Source organism: Camellia sinensis, chromosome 4 (assembly GCF_055761805.1).
Source record: "Camellia sinensis isolate YWXY chromosome 4, ASM5576180v1, whole genome shotgun sequence".
Taxonomy (NCBI): Eukaryota; Viridiplantae; Streptophyta; class Magnoliopsida; order Ericales; family Theaceae; genus Camellia; species Camellia sinensis.
The window spans coordinates 221,562,268-221,584,999 of NC_138964.1; the positions used below are offsets into that span (position 1 = coordinate 221,562,268).

Sequence of the window (22,732 nt, forward strand, 5' to 3'; positions counted from 1 at the left end):
ATGATGGGCTCATCTTGGCTTGGAGCAAAAAATGGATGGTCCCTTCTCTCTCTCTCTCTCTCTCTCTCTCTATCTCTTCTTTTTCTTTTTCTTTTTTTTCTTTTTTTCAAGGAGTTAATTACACTCTTCACCACGCATATTTATCTATCTATCTATCTATATATTATATAAGTAAAAGTGAATTTTCGTGAGAAATTTTGTGTAACTTTAAAATTTTATAATAAATTTGTGAATTTATCAAATTAAAAAATAAATTTAAAAATAGTATTGGCTAATCCATTAAAATAATAATTTTCAAAATATTAATAATTCCATAATTTATAATTTTCAAAAGAAAAGATAAAAAAATATTTCATATCTTTTCAACTTAATGATTTTTATTTCTTTTAAAAAGAATTAAAATATATTTCTTACTATATTACTATATTATTCATACCATATATAATTACTCTCGAATTTTTAAAATTGATGATAAAAATTAAAAAAATTCAAAATATTTTAATTTAATTACACAAATTTAATTTCTTTTGTACCCCAGTCAAGATCCCCTCGTTACACTTCCTCCTTGCATTTTCTACTTGCAGGGCCTTCGGGCCTACTTTTAGGGGCAATTTTGATAATCCGAACCGTTTATATATTTAAGACTTATTCAGTGTATCATACCTGTAAAAAATCAAGTTGATCGGATATCAAAAAGTATGTGTTCGGAAAACTGTTTATTAAATTCTTTAAAACAATAGTTTTTAGTTCGATTTTTCAGAACACATGCTTTCTGATATCCGATCAACTTGATTTTTTACAAATATAATATACTGAACAAATCTTAAAATATGAACGGTTCGAATTATTAAAATTAGACCTAAAAATGGGCCCAATAACCTTGCAAGTAGGAAATAATGCAAGGAGGGCATCCTAATTCCCTTGCACGGAACCCACCAGCACGTGTTGTCTACTTTTTTTCTTTTTTTCTTTTTCAGGTTCATGAGCTCTCTCTATGTTCACAACAGTTGAAATGTAACCATGGAAAACTCAAACAAATCAATTGATCCCAATAGTGGTTTCTACTCACAAACAAAAATTTTCCATAGCCTCCGATCAACCGTCGTCCTTCCACCACAAACCACCCCTCTTTCCGCCGCTTCATTTGCTCTCTCCCTTCAACTCTCTTGTCCATGGTGCGATCCAACGGCTCTGATCAACTCAAACACTAGCCAACGCATCTTGTACTCCGACTTCATTCAGAAAACCAAAACCCTAGCTGTCTCTTTCCAAACCCTCACCGGCCTCTCCAAAGGCGACACCGCTTTTATTCTCTCTCTTACCTCGATTCTCGTTCCAATCATCTACTTTTCTCTCTTATCAATCGGCATCGTGGTCTCTCCCGCTAGCCCATCTAGCACAGACTCCGAACTTACCCGCCAAATCAAGTTATCAAAACCCGTGATCGCTTTCGCCACGTCAACAACCTGTTCCAGACTCCCAAATCTCCGATTTGGAACGATTCTCATTGACTCATTAAAGTTCGATTCAATGACGACGAGTTCAACTCGGGAACTCAGCCGAGTGGAAGTGAGTCAAAGTGACATTGCAGCGATCATGTACTCGTCTGGGACGACCGGAGAGGTTAAGGGAGTGATGCTGACTCACCGGAATCTGGCAGCTGCTGTTGCGAGCTATTATGTGCAGCAGGTGGAGGAGAGGGATTCAGCGCCGGTGCTGTTGTATACAATGCCATTTTTTCATGTATATGGCTTTTTTTACAGTTTGAAGTCGGTGGCGGTAAGCGAGACGGTGGTGGTGATGGAGAGGTTTGATTTGAGGAAGATGATGAGGGCCGTGGAGGAGTTTAGGGTGACGAATGTTGTCGCGGCTCCGCCGATGGTGGTGGCGATGGCGAAGGAAGATGTGGCAGAGGGGTATGATTTAAGGTCATTGGAGGGTGTTGGGTGCGGTGGATCTCCGTTGGCGAAGGAGGTGATTGTTGCGTTTAAGGCCAAGTTTCCATTTGTACGGTTGTTCCAGGTCAGTTTCGAGTTCGTGCTTGTTTTGGATTTGCTTATTTGGGTTTTTTTTTTCTTTAAGTGAATTTTTTAAAAAAGTTTTAAACTTTTAGACATACGGATGAACTAAAAAATTCAAAAATAAGCAAAAAAATATTACTCTTTTTATATAAAAAAAAATTTAAAATTTTTTAGATTCAACTCCACAATACAGATTAGAAAAATAAAAAAATTTGACATAATTTTAAAACAAATTTGCTCAAAACAACAAAATTCAAAGAAAGATGTAGCTTCTTTTAAGTGCATTTTTTGTTTCGGGTGTCCTAAATAAGTGTACTTTTTGTTTTTTTGGACTAAAAAATTAAGAAAAAAAATATAGATGTTTGGGTTAACTTTTTGATTTTTTATAAAAAAATGTGTATTACAAAATTGTATAAAGAAGTGTGTAGGAGAAGATTGTGTAGGAGGCTGTACGGACGGGCGATGGAGTCGACTGGTTGAGTAGATGAGAAAATATTGTCTCCTTCTCAGGCTTTGATTGAATGGTGTTGTTTGGCGCGTGAGGGCCCACCACGGGTCCCTTTTTTTAATCGGAACCGTTCAATGTGTAGAACTCGTCGAGTACTATATATTTATAAAAAAATCACGTTGATTGGATATCGATAGCTATCTGATCGTGTTAGTTTTTTTTGTTAATTGTTAACTATAACACCATCCATATTATACAACACTAATTTGATCATGTAGTTAGCGATATCCGATAAACATGATTTTTTACAGGCATATAGTACTAGACGAGTTTTACATATTAACGGTTCAGATTATCAAAACGGGACTCATGGTGGCCCCCACGGGCCGAACTTTATCATCCAATTTAGTTTGGGGCACACATGGAAAAAAAATTTCCTTCCTTTGACTGACTAGTTCATCACGTCAGTGGTCGAAAAGTTGATTTGAATTTACATTTGTATATTATTTTTTTAATGAATAGTAATAACTTTTTAATTTTTTTGATAACTTTTTCGCTTTTTGACTTTTTCTAAGGTTGCCAAACCAACCCTAAGTGTTTCCAAACACCCTTGTCAACTTCGGTCATAATTTTTTTTTTTCCTAAATTATCTGGTCATAAATTTTTTTTTCCTAAATTATCTGGTGTCTAGGTCTACTTACGTGTATGTCAACTAATTTCGAGATCCTGAGTAAATAATTTGAATAATTCGACAAACCTCTTGTACTTTCAAGGTTTTGAATAACTATGATCATAGTTTGTTATAGGTTTGAAAGTTAATAATCAAAATACTAGTAAAATTCTATTCATATGCATAAATTTTTCACAAAGATATTATAAAAATAAAATTGTTTATATCATTTTCAAAACCAATCTTATCTTTATATATGTTTTTTTGAAGAAAAAATGAGTAAAAATGTTCATTTCACTCGCATGTCAATAAGTTAGATTTGACAGTTACCAATTAAAAGTAAACTTATATATCATTTTTCTTAAAATAATTAGATAGGATTTGTAATTGTTCCAAACAATGTGATCCGGCTTCATCCACGCCTGAAAGTGGAGAACTATGAAGTAATGACAAGAAGTTATGAATAGTGTACTAACTGATTTTGATGCAAAATGCAAAGGGTTATGGATTGACTGAATCAACTGGGACAGCGTTCCGAGCAGTGACTCCAGAGGAATGTGAACGTTGGGGCTCAGTGGGGAGGCTTCTAGGAAACTGTCAAGCCAAGATTGTAGACCCCCACATTGGAATTGTTTTGCCTCCATGCAACCAAGGGGAGCTTTGGATCAGAGGACCCATGATTATGAAAGGTGACGACCCCACATTTGGGCCTAATTTAACCTTTTTCTCCTTCTTATCTTCCCTTATCAAATAAAGATGAATCAAATATAAATCCTAATCCAAACGCAGCCTTCCAGTCATTAAATTTGCCTCGAGATTTTTATATAATTCAATTCTTGGCTATATTTGGAAGCCATGAGTTGAAATATTAATAAACAAATACTATTGACATTATAATAAGAGATTTGGTGATAGCCTCCTCACTATCTAATTTGTCTTTCAAAAGGACAAGAATTATATAAATACTTTCAAAACCCCCTAATATTTTAAAACTTGTTTCTTTTACTATATTACCCTCATATCTATCAGCTCTTCTATTAAGCCATCTTCACTGTGTATTTCAGAGTAAAATTTTACTCTGTATGAAAGTAAAATTTTACTCTGAATAAGAGTAAAATGTTACACTTTGAAACTAAAAGTAAAATTTTACTCTGTATGAAAGTAAAATTTTACTCTAAAAAACTAGTAAGATGTTAGACTCTATACAAAAGTAAAATTTTACTCTGTATAAAAGTAAAATTTTACTCTAAAAAACGAGCAAACTGTGAGACTCTGAAGCTAAAAGTAAAATTTTACTCTGTATAAAAGTAAAATTTTACTTTGAAAAACTAGTAAAATGTTAGACTCTACACAAAAGTAAAATTTTACTCTGCATAAAAGTAAAATTTTACTCTAAAAAATGAGTAAACTGTGAGACTCTGAAGTTAAAAGTAAAATGTTACTCTGCACAAAAGTAAAAAAGCGAAGGCAGTGTTTGCGGCGGCTGAAGTGTTTGGCAATGACCACCTCTTGATAGTAAAATTTTACTGTCATTCCAACACCAGAATAAAATTTTACTCTAATTCTCTCAAACAAAAAACAGAGTAATAGAACAAGAGTAAAATTTTACTCTCATTATCTGAAACGAAAAATAGAGCAATAGAACCAGAGTAAAATTTTACTCTGGTTCTGTCAAATGAAATTAGATCAAAGCAACAAAAAAAAATTAAAAAAAAAACAAACAAAAACAAAACAAATTAATCAACATATCTAATTGAGAAGAAAAACTTCTAAAACTCAATCAACAATCACAAATCTCAATAAAAAGAATACATGTGTTCAACAACACTCATACACACAAATATATATATATACATATATTCAAAACTCAAATCTGTGTTTAAAAAAATATGTATAACCAAACAACTCCACCAAACATGCCTCAATTTAGAGACGATATGTTTCTCCTCGTAGACGATCTCCTTCGATTCCGGCACCGGAGGACAATTTTCCAGCCCGTAGTTGATTTCGTTCCCGATGTTTTTGATGAGTTCATCGTAGAGATCGGTTTCGGCATTGTTGATCGCCGGAGTTTCGCCTGATAACTGACTGGACTTGGCTAGGAGAGTGATGACGATGACGTTGCTATCATCGCCGGAGAAGAAGAAGTTACCAAAATTGTCGAGAAACAGAGTTTCAGATCTGGAAGGAGCACGTCGGCGGAGAACAAAGTCAGAAGGGAAAGAGGGTGGAGAGAGATAGAGAATGTGGGAAGAGAGTGGGTGGAAAAGGTGGAAAAATTTAGTTGAGGGTATAATAGTCTAATAAAATATTTAAATAATAAATTTTGTCCTTTATGCAAAACTTTATAATTATGAGGGGGTTTAGAAAGTATAATTTTTTTCTTAATCCTTTTAACAATGAAAGGAAGGTAAAGGGGGTTTATAGCCAAATTTCCCCATTATAATTGTAGGTTATGTTAGTAATGAGGAGGCAACATCCGCAACATTACTGGCAGATGGGTGGTTGAGAACGGGTGATCTTTGTTATATTGACAATGAAGGGTTTCTTTTTATTGTTGATACGTTGAAGGAACTAATCAAATAGAATGGTTACCAAGTATATATCTCTCTTAATTCACTTATTTATTTCAGTTGTTAATCAAAACTGGATACAAGCACATTTTTCAAGTGCTACATTATTGTGCAGGTTCCTCCAACTGAACTAGAACAACTGCTTCAATCCCACCCTGAGAGAGTAGATGCTGCAGTTGTACCGTAAGCCTTGTATTACTTGTTCGAGTATATCACGCCTTTTTAATTGGAAAATGAATATTTTTTTTACAATTTTATATTTCATATCAATCATCGTAAAAAAATAATAAAATCTATCATTTTTCATCGTAAGTATTTATGTCACGTGATATAAAATAGTGACAAAAAATTTGAGTGATATATAACATTTTTTCTATTTTAGCAGGTGAGAGGGTGGTCATTTAAATCCCCTTAGGAAGGGGGAAAAAAAAACAATTTGCACTGAGCTTAATAGGAAAAAAATGATTGATCTTTGAAATTTGCACTGAGCTTCAAAATAGGTCTCCACTTTTGATAGTTTAGTCAAGACAATCTCAAGTGTTTTGACATGAGTATTGAGTCTCTACACTTATCATTACCTGTTTGAAATAAGATATAAAGCCATTGCAGAATTCAATACAATACAAAGGACTTGTTTGTTGCTGTTTTTGCATAGTCTCTAACGTATGGAAGTTGAATCATAAAATTCTACACAGATACCGTGATGATGAAGTTGGTCAAGTACCCATGGCTTTTGTGGTAAGGCATCCCCAAAGCAACCTCAGTGAAGCACAGGTCATGGATTTTGTTGCTAAGCAGGTGCCTCTCTCTCTCTCTCTCTCTTCCATATTTGTTCTATGAGCAATGTTATATATACAAACAAAAAAAATATATATTAAAAAAAAACTTATACAAAATGATATGATGTCACAGTGAGCCAACCACTTTAAACTTATTAATTACAAAAATACTATAATCATATCATTCTAGTGATAAATTCCAACAAAAAAAAAAGAATTCTTTTTCCACTTTTTAGCATTAGCAATAGGTGATTATCGAATACACTTTTAAAATTAAGAGAATCAAACTTTTCATGAAATTCAAACTTATAACTTATGTTTCATGAAGCACACTTATCACGATTCAACTAACAACTTGACTAACCCGTTATGCATGATTTTATCAGCTAGTGATTCACAAAGGCAAAGATTGATCTTAAAATGTATATACATATTTGGTTCAACCTTTGACTAATCTGATTGATAAATTGTCAAAATGGCATGCATTAGGTCTGATACCCTTTTCTTCATAATAGTTGCAGGTTGCACCCTACAAGAAAATTAGGTGTGTAGCATTTGTTAATTCAATACCCAAAAGCCCAGCTGGAAAAATACTGAGAAAAGAGCTGAGAAAAATTGTTATCCCGCTGACTTTTTCTAAGCTGTGATCTTTAACTTTTGTTTGTGTTTGTATTTTTTTGTTAACAACATTTTAAATCTAGAATGTACACAAAATATTTAGATCATTGACTCGATAAATAATACTTAGTGCATGCAAGTACATCATGTTACGCATGTATGTAGCCGATCTTCTTTTTGATTGATATATAAACAGAAGGGAAAATTTCAGAAATGGTCTTTATGGTTTATTCGTGGTTTCATTTTGGTCCCTGCACGTCTAAATGTATCAATTTTGCCCCTACAAATTAGTTTTTAGATCGAAATGGTCCAATAATTAACAGTCGTTAGACTTTTGGACGGAAATTCCACGCGTGCAAGGCATACACGAGACTTGCACAGCCTCTATGTTTCATTATGTTTATCAATGAACAATTTTGACTTTCTTGACTATTTTTGCAACAATTCAATTTGTTCTCTAATATCATTACTCAAATTTAACTCATTTAATAGATGTTTTATTTAATTTCATTATTTAATTATTATTATTTTTTTAAATAAATTTATTTAAAATTTTAATTAAAAAAATAACATATATTTTTAGAAAAAATTAGTCTAAGGTCCCTCTCTCACTTTTAGTAATGTATAAGATCCACAATATTATTTTATGATATCTGAGGTCCCTCAATTTGACACTCTTAAATCAAACCTCTTTCTCTCTGTCTGTCTTCCCTATTTCAATTCTCTCTCTCCCTCTCTAAATCCAAACTTCACTTCACTCCCTTCAATGGCCGCTCTAGATTCTGTCGGAGTTCATCATCTTCGTCCTCTTCTCCAACTCTCTCTCTCCTCCATCAAGCGAAACACAAAGCATCCTTATCCATGTACGATTTCACCGATATCGGAATCGAAGCGTATTACGACGAGAAGACAACCCAATGGTGGAAGTGAACGACGATACCATTTCTCAAAAACAGAGCCGTTTGTGAATGGTGGTTTGGAGTTGAGACCGTAGTCCAAAAGGCTTTGAGTATCAATTTCCATTGGCAACACCAGCAGTCAAACAAGTCCTAGAAATTCATGAAGATATATATATATGTATATATAGATATAGAGAGAGGGAGACAAGGTGTTGGTTATCATAGTGGAGCTCCAGAGAGTTGATTAGAAATCAAAGTTTAGGTATTGTAGTAGTCATCACTCTCTCAATATAAATCAAAATCAACAACAAATTTTTTAATTATCACTCTGACTCTACCAATTTTTTAATTCTCTTTCTATTCTATTTTTATTTCTATTCCTGTGTTTTTCTAGACTGATCAATTTCTTTTTAGGCATAACAATGTTTGTGTTGAAATTGAAACATTGAATGAGCTATTTTTCTTTTCTTTTTGCTTGTTTGTTCATCTTGAGCTGTTTTATTAAATTATTGATACAGAAAGGTAGCTTTTTTGTGGGTTTGTAAAGGATGTTATGTTGAAGGACGCAATTAAGGCATATTCACAAACACATAATCAGAAATGATACACATAAGTTGAATTTTTCTAATTTGAACTTAAGCTACTATGCTTATTTGAAAATAATAAGTATTTTTTCCCCCCATTAATTCTAAGTTTATCTTGGTCACTCAATTGTTTGTTTTGCTGTGTTTGGCCAAATAAATGAGTCAACCACCTGTGCATCATGGTTCAGGGAAGCAAGCGATGAGCTTAATGGGTGGTATAGATGTTGAATTTGAAAACATCCTTTTGTATCTCTGTGATTATGTTTCTCTGCCATGTGTAATTATGATATGTGTTTGTATATGTCTGTTTTGGATCAAATGCACCTCCAAAGAAAATCAAAGAAGCAGCATGGCAGAGAAAATTAAAGAAGCAGCATAGCAGAGAAAATCAAAGAAGCAACCTAGCAGAAAAAATTAAATAAGTAACATGGCAGAGAAAATCAAAGAAGCAACATGGCAGAGAAAATTAAAGAAGCAGCATGGCAAAGAAAATCAAAGAAGCAACCTAGCAGAGAAAATTAAATAAGCAACATGGCAGAAAAAATCAAAGAAGCAACATGGCAGAGAAAATCAAAGAAGCAACCTGGCAGAGAAAATTGAAGAAGCAACATGGCAGAGAAAATCAAAGAAACAACCTAATAGAGAAAATTAAAGAAGTAACCTGGCAGAGAAAATCACACAATTAGCCAGAGAAAACAAAGAAGCAACATGGCAGAGAAAATTGTAAATACCAGAGAAAATTACACATGACATATAAAATTAAACATACTAGAGAAAATTATACTAGGACTTTACTTGATGGTACTCACTTCGATTCGAGTCGTGATAGGGGCACACCGTTTAAGTTCACTCTTGGCCAAGGTAAGAGTTTCGTAATCTTTTCCTTATTTGATAGATCATTATTGATTGTTCAACCAGAAAAGATTGTGAGGATGAATTTCTCTGGTTTGGAAAATTTTCTCTAGGTTTGGAGAAGGGAAATTTCTCTGGAGAGAAGGGAAGCCCAGGAAGGCCAGAGAAATTTCCAAAATTTCTTTGGAGTGTGAAATTTCCCTGGAAAGAAGGGAAGGTCAGAGAAATTTATCTGGGTTGGATAGAATTTCTCTAGTTCAGAATTTCTGTAGATAGAATTTCTCTGGCAAGTCTAGAGAAATTCTCTGAATGAAATTTCTCTAGATCAAATTGAGAGACCATAGACATCATGAAAATATTAGATGTCCTTTATGTTATAAAATCTTAATACCAGGGATTTTAAAAAAAAAATTTAAAAAAACCCATATTTTTATTAATATTTTATTTATTTAATTTTTAAAAATAAATTTATTTAATTGTGTAAAAAATAAAATAAATTTTTAGTTAATCTAGCTAAAAATAATTAAAATATTAAATATATGTTTAATATTGTTATTACGTAGTAAACAATTGAAAAAATGGTAAAATAATCTTTTGCAAAATTTATCCTTATCCAGTCTGTCCGACCAAACATTAGATTCACTAAAAATAGTTCTTTCTAGACATTTAATCTCATGAGAAACAAACATGGGACACACATCCAATTTAACCAAATAGTTCAAAAGATTCACAGTCTAACCCCCTCTTTTCTAATTGTTTACTAAGTAATAACATAACGGTAAAATAGACATTTCACACATTAGTCCCATTATTCCACTCCCCCTAAGATTGTTTAGTCCCCCATATGAGAGATATGGAGTCTGACAGGACTCCATGTTCGGCTGACTAAATTATTAATAAAAAATAATTTATTATTAAAATAGGCATTTATAAATATATTAATAAAAAATATAGACATTTATAAATTATGTTTTTAGTATTGTTAATTTAAAATTATATATTAATAAAAATTATAAATTTAATTTAATTAAAAATAATAAATTAAAAATTATAGCCTTATAAATTAAAATTAAATTTATAATTTATAATTTATATTTTTTTATTGCTTACCCATCATTTGATTCGGATGGTTGTTAATTTAAATTATTTTAAAATTAATAATAAATTATTAATTTAGTCCATCGTTTGTTGATTCATCGTTTGATTCGGATTGTTGTTAATAAATTATTTTTTATTAATAATTTAGTTCACCCGACATGGAGTCCGGCCGGACTCCATATCTCTCATGTAAGGAACTGAACAATCCTAGAAGGGGTGAGATTATTTCCATGGGATTGATATCCCATGGTACTAATGTATGAACTGTCTATTTTACCGTCATTCTATTACTTAGTAAACAATTAGAAAATATGGAATTAGAATCTAACGGACTTAAATCTTGGGACTGTGAATCCCCCGGACTATTTGGTTGGATTGGATGTGTATCTCGTGTTTATTTTCTCATGAGATTAGATGTCTAGAAATGACTATTTTTAGTGAATCTAATGTTTAGTTGGACAGACTAGATAATGATAAATGTGCAAAAGACTATTTTTACCATTTTTCAATTATTTGCTAAGTAATAGCAATATTAAACATATTTTTAATATTTTAATTATCGTTAGCTAGATTAAATAAAATTTTATTTTATTTTATTTTATTTTTTACACAATTAAATAAATTTATTTTTAAAAATAAAATAAATAAAATATCAATAAAAATATATGTTATTTTTTTAATTAAAATTTTAAATAAATTTATTTTAAAAATAATAATAATTAAATAAAATATCTATTAAATGAGTTAAATTAGAGTGATGATATTAGAGAACAAATTGAATTATTGCAAAAATAGTTAAGAAAGTCAAAATTGTTTATTGATAAACATAATGAAACATAGAGGCTGTGCAAGTCCCGTGCGTGCCTTGCACGTGTGGAATTTCCGTCCAAAAGTCTAATGATTGTTAACTATTGAACCATTTCAAGCTAAAAACCAAACTGCGGGGGTAAAATTAATACATTTAGAAGTGCAAAGACCAAAATGAAACTACGAGTAAACTATAGGGATCATTTCTGTAATTTGCCCTAAATAAAAAATTTATATAAAATTTATCACAAACATAATGTGACAATAATATTTTAAAAAATAAAAGTCATTTTAATGAGTTTTTTATTTTAAAATAAGACAACCTAAGGAAGCCACATCGTTAAATTGAAATAGAAGCGTATGTAAATTTTCTATTTCAAAAGCAGTACTCTTTTGATAATAATAATAATAAATAAATAAATAAATATCTCAAATTCTATCTCTTTTTAAATTTCATAGGATTATAATAAATAATTTTTGTTAAAAAATTTGATTCATTCTTAATTTGATATATAGTTGACGAAATGAGGGAGGGCCACTTTTTTATTATTATTAAAATTGAATTTAATGAAATAATTGGATATGCTATAGCATAACCAATCAAGTATCAAAGGCAGGGAAACTATATGCATCTTATCACAAAAATATATAAATTTATATAAAATTTCATAATATCAATTAAAAAAATTATAATATTGTCATAAATTAGCGTAACAAAATGTCTAAAAATTTATGATTTAATTATATCAATTTATGACGAATTTATAAATTTTATGATAGAGTGCATATAACATACACGCCATAATATTTCCCGTGCAATTTGTTAAAACATACAAAAATCTTCTATTCCTAAATAATTTTACCCCCCTGATCCAATTCATTTATAACTATTAAATTATATGAGAATTTTAAAATATAAAAATTTTAAGACATATCTAATAAGTATGAATGAATTAATACAGGAGATAGAATTATTTAAGGGTGGAGAATCCTTGCACTGTTAAAACACTATGCCTTGAGCGGCGTGGTTATGAACCAAGAACTGGTCGTAAACGGGACGAATAATTATGGGCCTATAGCCCACTTATCAGAATCGTAAACGGACCGAATAATTATAGGCCTTTGGCCCACTTATCTGCAAGTCCGTAATTCGTTATCACATACCAAAGCTTCATCGAAGCAGAACGAGACACAGAGAGAATTGATCGGAGATTCAAAAATGGCGAACTATCACTTCGTGTACAAGGACGTAGAAGGAGTTTCGACTCAATGGGACGATATTCAGAGAAAATTGGGAAACCTCCCTCCGAAGCCCCCTGCATTCAAGCCCCCATCCTTCACGCCCGCCGAGGACGAAGACTCTAAACACAAAGACGAAGCTTGGATCGATGATAGGACCGAAGAACAACTCGAAGATCTCGAGGACGATCCCGATCTCGACGACGATCGCTTCCTTCAAGAGTACAGGTATCATTTTCCGTCTTCTGATTCTCCTAATTATGCGTTTGGTTCCCAAGAATCCGAGGGAAACCCAATAAAAAACCCAGCTATTGGCTCAGTTAAATTGAGTTTCTTTTTGCTGTTTATTTTGGTTTTTTACCTTAAAAAAAAGGTGGTGTTTTTTTTTTCCTTTTCTGGTAGCTTAATCAAAACCCTTGAAGGATTGTCCTGAACTTCGTGGTAACAGTTCATTGAAGATAATTGGAGCCCTAATTTCCTGACAAGTGTTCCATGAACTATATGCCATCAACATAAATTGGACCTAACTTTTCTTCTTCTTTTTTTAAAAAAAAAAAAAAAAATCACATTAGAGCATCTCCAATCCTTACTCTTCTTCTTCATCAATTTGAGTGAAATTTTGGTTATATGCTTGATCTGGGATGGAACACAACAATCCTTACTTTTTTTTTCATCAAATCTTTTTAAAAAGTTCCAAATTTATCCTGTTTTAATCATTTATTTATGAAAAGAAAATCATCTCCAAACCTTACTCTTTGTAAAATTTCATCAAATTTGACTAATAATATGACTGTTGAAAATTTGGTGAAGGATTTAGTTCATCCTTGATTTGGTGAAAATTTTGCCTCTCCTTGATTTGATACAAGTTTGATGAAATGATTGGAGCTCACTGTTCTTTATTCATCAAATTGATGAAAGAATTGGTGATGGATTGGAGATGTTCTTATTGCCTTAACATGTATGTTTTAATTGAATATTTCTTAATTTGATTGCATGGTGTGTATTAAAAGGAAGAAGAGGTTGGGAGAATTGAGACAAGCAGCTAAGGTTCGGAGGTATGGATCAGTGGTTCCAATTTCTGGATCTGATTTTGTACGCGAGGTTTCCCAGGCTCCACCAGATGTTTGGGTCGTCGTCATTTTGTACAAGGACGGGTAAGAATTATTCCTGGAAATTTGATGGTTCCATTGTTGCACTACTTATCTAATTGATTACTGTTACTTCTTAAACAGCTCCATTCTTTTTATTATACCCCTTTGGATTCTTATACTTTTGTAAATGCGTATCCATGTGTGTGTTGATATCTGTTTTAAGTTTTTTATAGATACCCAGAATGTGGGCTTCTTCTTCAATGCTTGGAACAGCTAGCAACAAAATACCCGGCAACGAAATTTGTTAAAATAATATCTACTGACTGCATTCCTAACTATCCAGATTGTAATCTTCCAACTCTTTTGGTGTACAATAATGGTGCTGTCAAGGCAAATTATGTGGGCTTGCATAATTTTGGGCGCAGATGTACCCCTGAAGGTATCTTATTATATCTAAAACAATTTCAATAGTTTTTATCATCCTTTCTATGCCCCTTGGAATGTGCCATTAAGTGCTGTTTCTCTAAGAATCTGAATTTCTTAGATCTTTGTGTTAGTGTATGTAGTTATCATGAGCTTATATGTAGATATCGTGGCATCAAAAGCGAGATTCTGAATTCCAAAATTGTTATACAGTAAAAGAAATTTTGAAATGCTTTCAGACCAAATTGCATAAGCATGTGAATTTGTTCCTCTTTCTTCGTTTTCTAATTTGTTTTAATAAGAAACATGAATGCAGATGAAATATTTGTCTGACATGATTTTCAATTTATAGTTGTTGTGGGAAGGTATGGTTTCTAATCAGACTAATGCGCTTCAAGTGTATGGATCAAGTGAACAAAGAAATTTATAGTTGATTTTTTTCAATGTTAAGTATTTTGAAGTGGTTAATTATAAATTTATAGCTATTTGGATATTTCGTTTTGTGGACTATAGAATGGATCATTAATTGTGATGAGTTTTATTTTGCATCAAGTGAACTTTCAGAAAAACAACAGGATCAAACATAAATGCACTAGTGTGCATGTGAATCCAAAAATCTATTTGAGCTATATGGGTGCAGGTGCTTTTTCATCTTCTTCTCTATTGATGGAAGTTACACCTCACATGGATATAGGGCTCTTGCACAGATATACACGTATGGGCACCAGATTCACCATTCATCTGAGCTCACCCTCTATCTTCTGCACTTGAGCATGTGTTGGAACTATTATAGTTACATATACTTGGGGTTGTTTTTGATTTAACAAATTCCTTGTTGAATTCACTGTTTTGTCATGTAAGAGCTTTGTCTGTAAGTGTAGAAACTGATCTGAAATGACATATATCTTATTCAAGTTTTCTAGCCCCTAGGTGTATTCGGATTTAACAACTCTGTTACTTTTTCCAAATTGCTAGGTGTTGCCTTGGTTCTCTGCCAGTCTGATCCTGTTCTCAATGATGGGCAAAGTGGAAGCGAACCATCATCAAGAGAAGCTGTCCTCAAAGGAGTTCGGCAGAGGCTCATAGAGAAGGTTGTTAGAGATCATGAAGATGATGATGATGATGGATCTTCTAGTGATTAGGGTCCTAAGTCTTTATTTCTATCTCATCCTTGTTCTTTTCATTTTGTTTTCTCTTTTAGTGGAAAAAGTATAGATTTTGTGTTTTCTAGTAGTAGAGATGCTGTCTGTAGACTGTATTGCTGCTTCTGCATCTTTATTTGTTTTTTAACATATTAAATTAAGATATGGTTTGATGTGGTTATGAACCCCGAACTTAATGGGTAAAAGGGTTGGAGTTTTAATGTATCCTTTTTGTTACTCAAACTGCTTGCCAAGTTTTCATTTCAGATCTATTAGTTTTGCTCATGTGAATTGTTCAGCTTCTTGTATACTTTCTGCCTGGATTGTCACAGTGACACTGAACCCTGGTAGCATGCTGTATACAAGCAAGGCATTGCATCTTTCAAATTAAGTCCTAAGTTGTCCATGTTTATAGTTTTTGTTTGTTTTTTTTTTAAACTAAAGGGAGGGAAAAAATGATACAGTGCAAAAAAAAATTTCCTCCAATTTTCCATTTTTCTTTCTTTTTGCTTTACAAATTCAAGATTCAAACACGGCACAAAAATAAGAAGATAGCATGTTAGAGAGAGAAAAAAACCTTCTTGGCAATACTTTTTTCAGAAAAATCACCATTTTAAGGTATAGATATTTCATACTCTTCTAATAATTTGATGGCAATGAAAAGTTCTCCCCTTCAAATTATTTAAAATTTGATCATACTACGTCAAAAGTTGAAAGCAATGTAAACTAACTTAAGACATAGCTGTCTACATTCATGGCATCATGGCCAACTCGGCCCAATTTGACTCGCTACAAAGGCAGAAGATGAAAAACCACACAAAATCTAGATAACATGAGAAAAATTCCAGTGCCAGGCTTGACTGACTTCCACGGCAACATAACCCTTCTGAGTTACAGGACAGATAACCAAGCTTCAGCTCTTAAATCTACACTCTTCATGCCTTTATTTCTAATGTATCCTCTTCCTTCTTTTTGCCTTTTCTAGTGTCTGCACCACCCTGTTTTTGTAGCTCAGCCTTCTTCTGAGCTCGAATCATGGCTCGTCTCGCACGTGGACGCATTTCCCGTACTTGTCGAGGAGGCATCACATATGGTTCAATAGGCCTGTCACCGAATGGGTGCTCATTGCCAGCAAATATTCTCAGCTTTCGATCTCTATCCTGCATAATGATATAAGAACTTCCAATTAGGTCTGTTTCAGGAGCCTCCTCCCCTTAACATTCAACAAATCATAATTTGCAGTAACCAATTGCAAAGTACCTTCACTATGCTTCACTACATATCCAGCATCCTCCCAAGATCACTAAAGTTTTAGTGTAGTCTACTATAGTGTGAACATTTTTTCTATACTGAGTTGGAAATGCATGAGATCATAATTCCTCTTATAAGGCTTTTAGAAGTAAATAATTCTTTTTTGGCATCAAACCAATCATCACATCAAAGTACTGCTAGTTATATACTAATTCAAATGTGTGTCACACATTTCACATTTGCCATACAGAATATTAATAGTAAATCACAAATTATCATTTTCCTTCTTTTATTTTGGGGTTTTTAATTGCCTTTCATTATAAATTATGAACACATGATGCTATTCTATAAAGGCAGTTTGAGAGGTCAAGAAAGTAACAAAACAAAATCCAATTAGTTGAAAGAAAAACTAAATCCGAAATTTCAAATGGCTTTAATTAGCTCTTGTAACAGGGAAAGAGGTTGCGATAGCACTTACATCACGCAATTTGTTTCTTGGAAGCATGCGTAGGACAGCTTTGCGAATAACTTCTGTAGGATCCTTTGCCAGCTGATCTTTTAAACTTCTTTCCTTGAGGTGGCCAATGTACCTATGAGCCAAAATAGTTCATTTTTAAGACAGAAATTCTACACAAAAAATACAAAAAGTCGGGGCATTTGGTTAACTGCATAAATGATGTCATACTATGACAGTCATCTACTAATGTTTTTTCAGCATTTGACTAGTCCGTGTTTTAAATCAATCTATATATTAGAACTTGCTAAAAGAAAGTCATAACAGATTTCCACCGCACCAAAATAGTCTTATGATTCTTAACACATTTTTATTATAAATTTGAATGGGGTAAGAAAACCAAACAGAAATATTTCATTTTCATGCTATAAGAAGTTAGCACTAGAAAATTGGTTACTTGCCCAGTATGCCAGCGATAAAACTTGTCCGTAAGTTTCCTTCCTGTGACACAAATATCCTTCGCATTGAGCACAATGCACATATCCCCATCATCACGATTAGGTGCATATGTTGGTTTATCCTTGCCTTGAATCACAGTAGATATTTGAGATGCTAACCTCCCAAGGACCTATATGACAAGTGACATTTATTATTTAATCACAACTTAAAAGAAAATAAAGTTGGTAGCAAACATCTGTGCTTCCACATAGATGGGACAGTTTGTATCACATATTTCCATCACCAAGTTTTTTGTCAAAACACTTGAATGATTCAACCCATCCTTCAAAATCTTTTCCCAAACTTTGTAGAAATACACAATCTTAAAGACACACAACAACAACAACAAAAGGAACACGGGGGTGGGGGAGATAGTTCCAACCTGTCCTTTGGCATCAAATACTCTCCACCTCAAACCATCCAAATTGATACGTCTCAGGCCAGCAAGAGCTTTCTGCGTGAAGATAATATGTATAAATATTTGTCATAATATGCATTAAGTTCAAAAACAAACTTAATGACCTTAGGTAATAGGAACACGCACCATTCATCATATTATATGAAAATATTAGAATTTAAAACTACTTCATGTGGCATCCACATGGCATGGACAGAGAGAAATTGTCGCCTGTCAATCAACAGGAATTGGAGTTTATATATTTATAAGCACCCAAAAATTTAAGCTTTCAATGTCTAAACTTCAATCTCACAGAATATTTGTGGAAAATTTACAATGTTGATCTTGAAAAGGATGAGTTCCGTGGTATGCCATTTGTTTCGTGAACAAAACAGAGCATAGTTCGTTAAAAACAGACAACTTTCTTGCCTGGCATGGTGGAGTTCCTATGACAAGTGACCCCTCAATTTTCTATAAGATAGCTACTACGAGAAAATTCAATATAAAGCAATATGTCGTAAATTTTGGGCTATTTTTGTATTTCATAATAGAACCACCAGTTGGGCATCTCAAGACACTGTGAATAACACATTGCAACGCATCAATGCTTGAAAACATAAATGCAAGAGAAGAAAATGATGACTATGTCTTTGGAGTTCAGGACAGCTTAGAAGCTAACTTCAAGGTTAGTAAAGCACGCAGAAAAGAAAATCCTGAATGTTTGAAAAGCTAGGCACTTATCATGCTGAGTATGTTTAAAATTGTTTTAGACATGAAAAAGAATAGTTGATTATTTCTCAAATTCGAAATTAACTCATTAAACAAATCCAAGAATCAGAGCATATCCACTGTGAAATAGAACAACAAAACTCAATCATTTCATTATAATATAGCATTACATGAGTCACTCGGTACTTTCCACAAACATCTGGTATGCATTCTCAATTGTAGACAAAATTATTTCTTTTATCAAAGAATGACAAAAAATTCACAATTTGGCTAGAAAAGCTTGGCAATTTCAGTTTCCTTTTCTTTCTATACATTTATCTTCCTTTGCTTTCTCAGCAGCCAAACAAGAACAACGGTAACGAATAAAGATCGAATAAAAAAAAATGAAGAAGTAGAGAAGCTTGCCTTCAAGTTGCCATTGAAAGACTGAGCTGCGGTCGTCATAGCTTCCTGGATCCGCTCTCCCCGAAAGCTACGATCATTTAGGGAAATAGCGAATCAACAGATATCGCAAGATGATGATTTGGGAATGAAGAAGTGACTTCGATTTGTAAAACCCTAGAGAGTGAGTCTTTGGGTCATTACCTTCTAGTTGCGCACACAATTTTTCCAAGTACACGCACCAACGAAGTAGCCTATTTGATTTTTTTTTTTTTTTTTTAAATTTGATTAAAATGATTGCGCTTAAGTAAATAGTTGAATTTTTTTTTATTGGTAATTAGATTGGTGTAAAAAAATAAAAAAAAATTATATATTAAATGTGATATTTTACCTTATTGAATCTTTTAACTTATTTTATCTTTTAATAGGTTATTTTAATCCAATCCTCTTCCTAAACACTCTCAAATTTATAATTTTCAAAATAAAGATAAAAATATTGAATAATTAATGACTTACACCCTCAAGTTTATTTCCTTTTATGATTTTCAAAATAAAGATAAAAATATTAAATAATTAAGGGATTTTTTTTTAGGATCCTTGATATTAAGATTTTATAGCATAAAGGGTATCTAATATTTTCATAATGTCTAAGATTCCTCAATTTCATCCAGAGAATTTCTCTGGACTTCGCAGAAAAATTCTGAACTAGATAAATTCTAAACCAAAGAAATTCTCTCCAACCCAAAGAAATTCTCTGTTTCTTTCCAGAGAAATTTCCAAATTATGTAAATAACTAATAGCTATGGTTTTTAACTTAAAAAAAAAAAAGGGCAAAACAACAATTTATTACCAGAGAAATCCAGAGAATTTCACAGAGAAATTCTTATAAGGGAAGAATTTTTCTAGACTCACTTCAAGAAATGTGCACACCAGACAAAGCATACACAAAATTATTGCACTGAGTACAACCAAGAAACAAAATTCAGTTCTTTTGAAATTTTTCTGAGTTGATAATTTCTCTGAGTTGAGAATTTCTCTGGACTCACTTCAACTCAGAAAAATTTTCTCAAAACCAGAGAATTTTCTCTCACCAACCCAGAGATATTCTGTCACGACCCGAACCCGCCCCCGTGGGTTAAGGACGTAACCGGCCAGTAATCATGAGATTACCTACGGCCTCAAACTGTTCTAAACGTATTTTAACAGAGTTAATGGGGGCCAAACGGAAGCAAAATTAAAAACTTTGTCCATAGAGCCGTGCTTATATGCACATCAAACAAACCATACTCAGATACGTTAATAACTCACATCAAAAGTACAGTTTCACAAAATTTATTACAGACAGGATCGTCCAAAACGAGTCAACCTATAACAGACTATGTACAGACATGCACTAGGTCCTTGCCAACAAGACAAAACATAGGTACATAGTAAAAGGGCAAGGATGGTCTCATGCGCGAGGCACAAGGCTGACTCTCCCAAAACTCCTGTTGTTCCTAGCAGACTTCACTGGGGCTGGGTTTGGACTTCCCTTGGCTCACCTACAAATACATGAATGAGCGTGAGCGATAGCCCAGTGAATAATATCAAATATAACAGTTACATAACAATATGTAGAACAACATGCTCCAAACGGCCTTGGGCCCAATTCATACTTCTGTTTAACAACAAAATATATATATATATATAACTATACGAAATGCAAGTCAAGTAACTGTAGTTCCAAACATTCTGGCCTTTGGCCCATCCGGGTTTCCATTCATGGCAAAACGGCCTTTGGCCCATTCATTCTTGTCAAAACGGCCTTTGGCCCATTCATTCATGTCAAACGGCCTTTGGCCCATTCATTCATGTCAAACGGCCTTTGGCCCATTCATTCATGTCAAAACGGCCTTTGGCCCATTCATTCATGTCAAAACGGCCTTTGGCCCATTCATTCATGTCAAACGGCCTTTGGCCCATTCATTCATGTCAAAACGGCCTTTGGCCCATTCATTCATGTCAAACGGCCTTTGGCCCATTCATTCATGTCAAAACGGCCTTTGGCCCATTCATTCATGTCAAACGGCCTTTGGCCCATTCATTCATGTCAAACGGCCTTTGGCCCATTCATTCATGTCAAACGGCCTTTGGCCCATTCATTCATGTCAAAACGGCCTTTGGCCCACTCATTCATGTCAAACGGCCTTTGGCCCACTCATTCATTTATTCTTGTCAGACTTTTGTCCACAATCCCAATTAACAACTCATAATATTTATAGGGGAATAACAATTGGACATTGACAAGTTTTCAAATATTGATATTACTCACAGTGATCGGCTTGTGGATGCGCCCTGGAGCTTGACCCTACACATTTCATGAATACAAAAAGGTCACTAACAGTTCAATCCGTTCTTTAATTCACATATTCCTCTTTAGGCTTTGTTCTTATCTCATTAACTCATTTACAATGCTTAACATATGCCTAAGAGTGCTTACAAGTGAAAGAGAACGGAAAACGAATCACAGAATGCATGAACAAAATTTCAGGAAACAGGGTTCCCGCTCGAGCGTAAACTTATCCGCTCGAGCGGACCCTTAAGGCCTGCAAAAGTACTGGTTGCACGAAAGATGCGCTCGAGCGTGGAATAGAGCGCTCGAGCGTGGAATAGAGCGCTCGAGCTGAAGGCCTGTCTACAAAAATCCACGCTCGAGCGTGAAGTGTCCCGCTCGAGCGGACATCCAACTCTGCAAAAATGCTGGGAGCACGATTTTCACGCTCGAGAGGCCATTACCCCGCTCGAGCGGACCTCAAAAATCTGGGTTTTCCCAGATCGTGTTCTTGAGCTCCAAATCGGTTTTCCATCTACATTTCTTGCATGCAATGGTTCAAATTACACCTTTACACATGCTAACATGCTACTAATGCAAGATTACAACATTAGGAAAGCTCAATTACATGAATTATCTACATGCATGTCCCAAAACATCTCAAACCCATCATCAACATGCTCAAATTCAAACATTCAAGACTTATACTCCCATGATTTGTACATGCATGTGGGAGATGCTCATCATTCTCAACTTAGATGGTACAAATGGTGATTACAACATGAGCTTTAACCAAAACTCTACATGAATCATGTGTTTCAAGCTCAAACATGCAAATTCAAAGTAATTTCTTACATGCATGAGTTCTAAGACTTCAAACTCAACAAAAATCAACTCATTACATGCTCTTGATCACAAACAACCCTTGAACTTACAAATTACAAGTAAGAGTCCATGAATTCACTTACCTAAGAGCTTCAACACTCAAGCTCTAGCCAAATCTTGAGCTAGATCTTCAAATTCCCAAGTCTTGAGCCCAAATTACACAAATCTCTCCCTTTTTCTCTCCATGGCCGGCCTCTCTCTCACTCTCAATTGTCTAACTCAGATTTTGAGTTTTAAGAGAGCTAAAGGAGAGTGCAATACAAATATACAACAAGCTCCACTAACAAATATTTTAATATAAAATAATGGGGTACTTAATTTATCAATTTAATCAGTTTAAATTGACCAGAATCAAATTTCAATTAAATTCCACCGTAGGCCCTAAAAATTATGCCAACCACAACGGCGTAATCAATTTCGGGTTCCGTGGCCGATAAGGCCCTCAATTAAATTTCCAAAGCAGACTACTCAAACAGATATTCCTACGATGAACAGATAAAATTTCAAACCACATATTTTCACATAGTGGAACACAAAATCATATCAAAATACATAATCACATCATGTTAAAGACCAATTAAC

The 22,732-nt window shown here is 33.6% G+C and overlaps 2 protein-coding genes and 1 pseudogene across 2 annotated transcripts; 2 read left to right on the top strand and 1 right to left on the bottom strand.

Moving 5' to 3' along the window:
• The first annotated feature begins 999 nt into the window (after window positions 1-999).
• Window positions 1,000-7,138, top strand: LOC114273326 (4-coumarate--CoA ligase-like 9; annotated as a pseudogene).
• A 5,351-nt stretch (window positions 7,139-12,489) lies between these two features.
• LOC114302275 (uncharacterized) lies at window positions 12,490-15,487 on the top strand. Its single transcript, XM_028247277.2, has 4 exons — window positions 12,490-12,816; window positions 13,599-13,742; window positions 13,913-14,118; window positions 15,078-15,487. Exons 1-4 carry the CDS (start codon window positions 12,569-12,571, stop codon window positions 15,242-15,244), a joined length of 765 nt encoding a protein of 254 aa, XP_028103078.2. The 5' UTR covers window positions 12,490-12,568; the 3' UTR covers window positions 15,245-15,487.
• Window positions 15,488-15,890: 403 nt separating this feature from the next.
• LOC114302276 (Ribosomal protein L13 family protein) lies at window positions 15,891-19,222 on the bottom strand. The gene is made up of 5 exons (XM_028247278.2): window positions 18,979-19,222; window positions 17,830-17,901; window positions 17,411-17,577; window positions 16,974-17,085; window positions 15,891-16,404 (listed from the first exon to the last, which is right to left on the bottom strand). The coding sequence occupies exons 1-5, from the start codon at window positions 19,015-19,017 to the stop codon at window positions 16,180-16,182; spliced, it is 615 nt and encodes a 204-aa protein (XP_028103079.1). The 5' UTR covers window positions 19,018-19,222; the 3' UTR covers window positions 15,891-16,179.
• Between the last annotated feature and the right edge of the window lie 3,510 nt (window positions 19,223-22,732).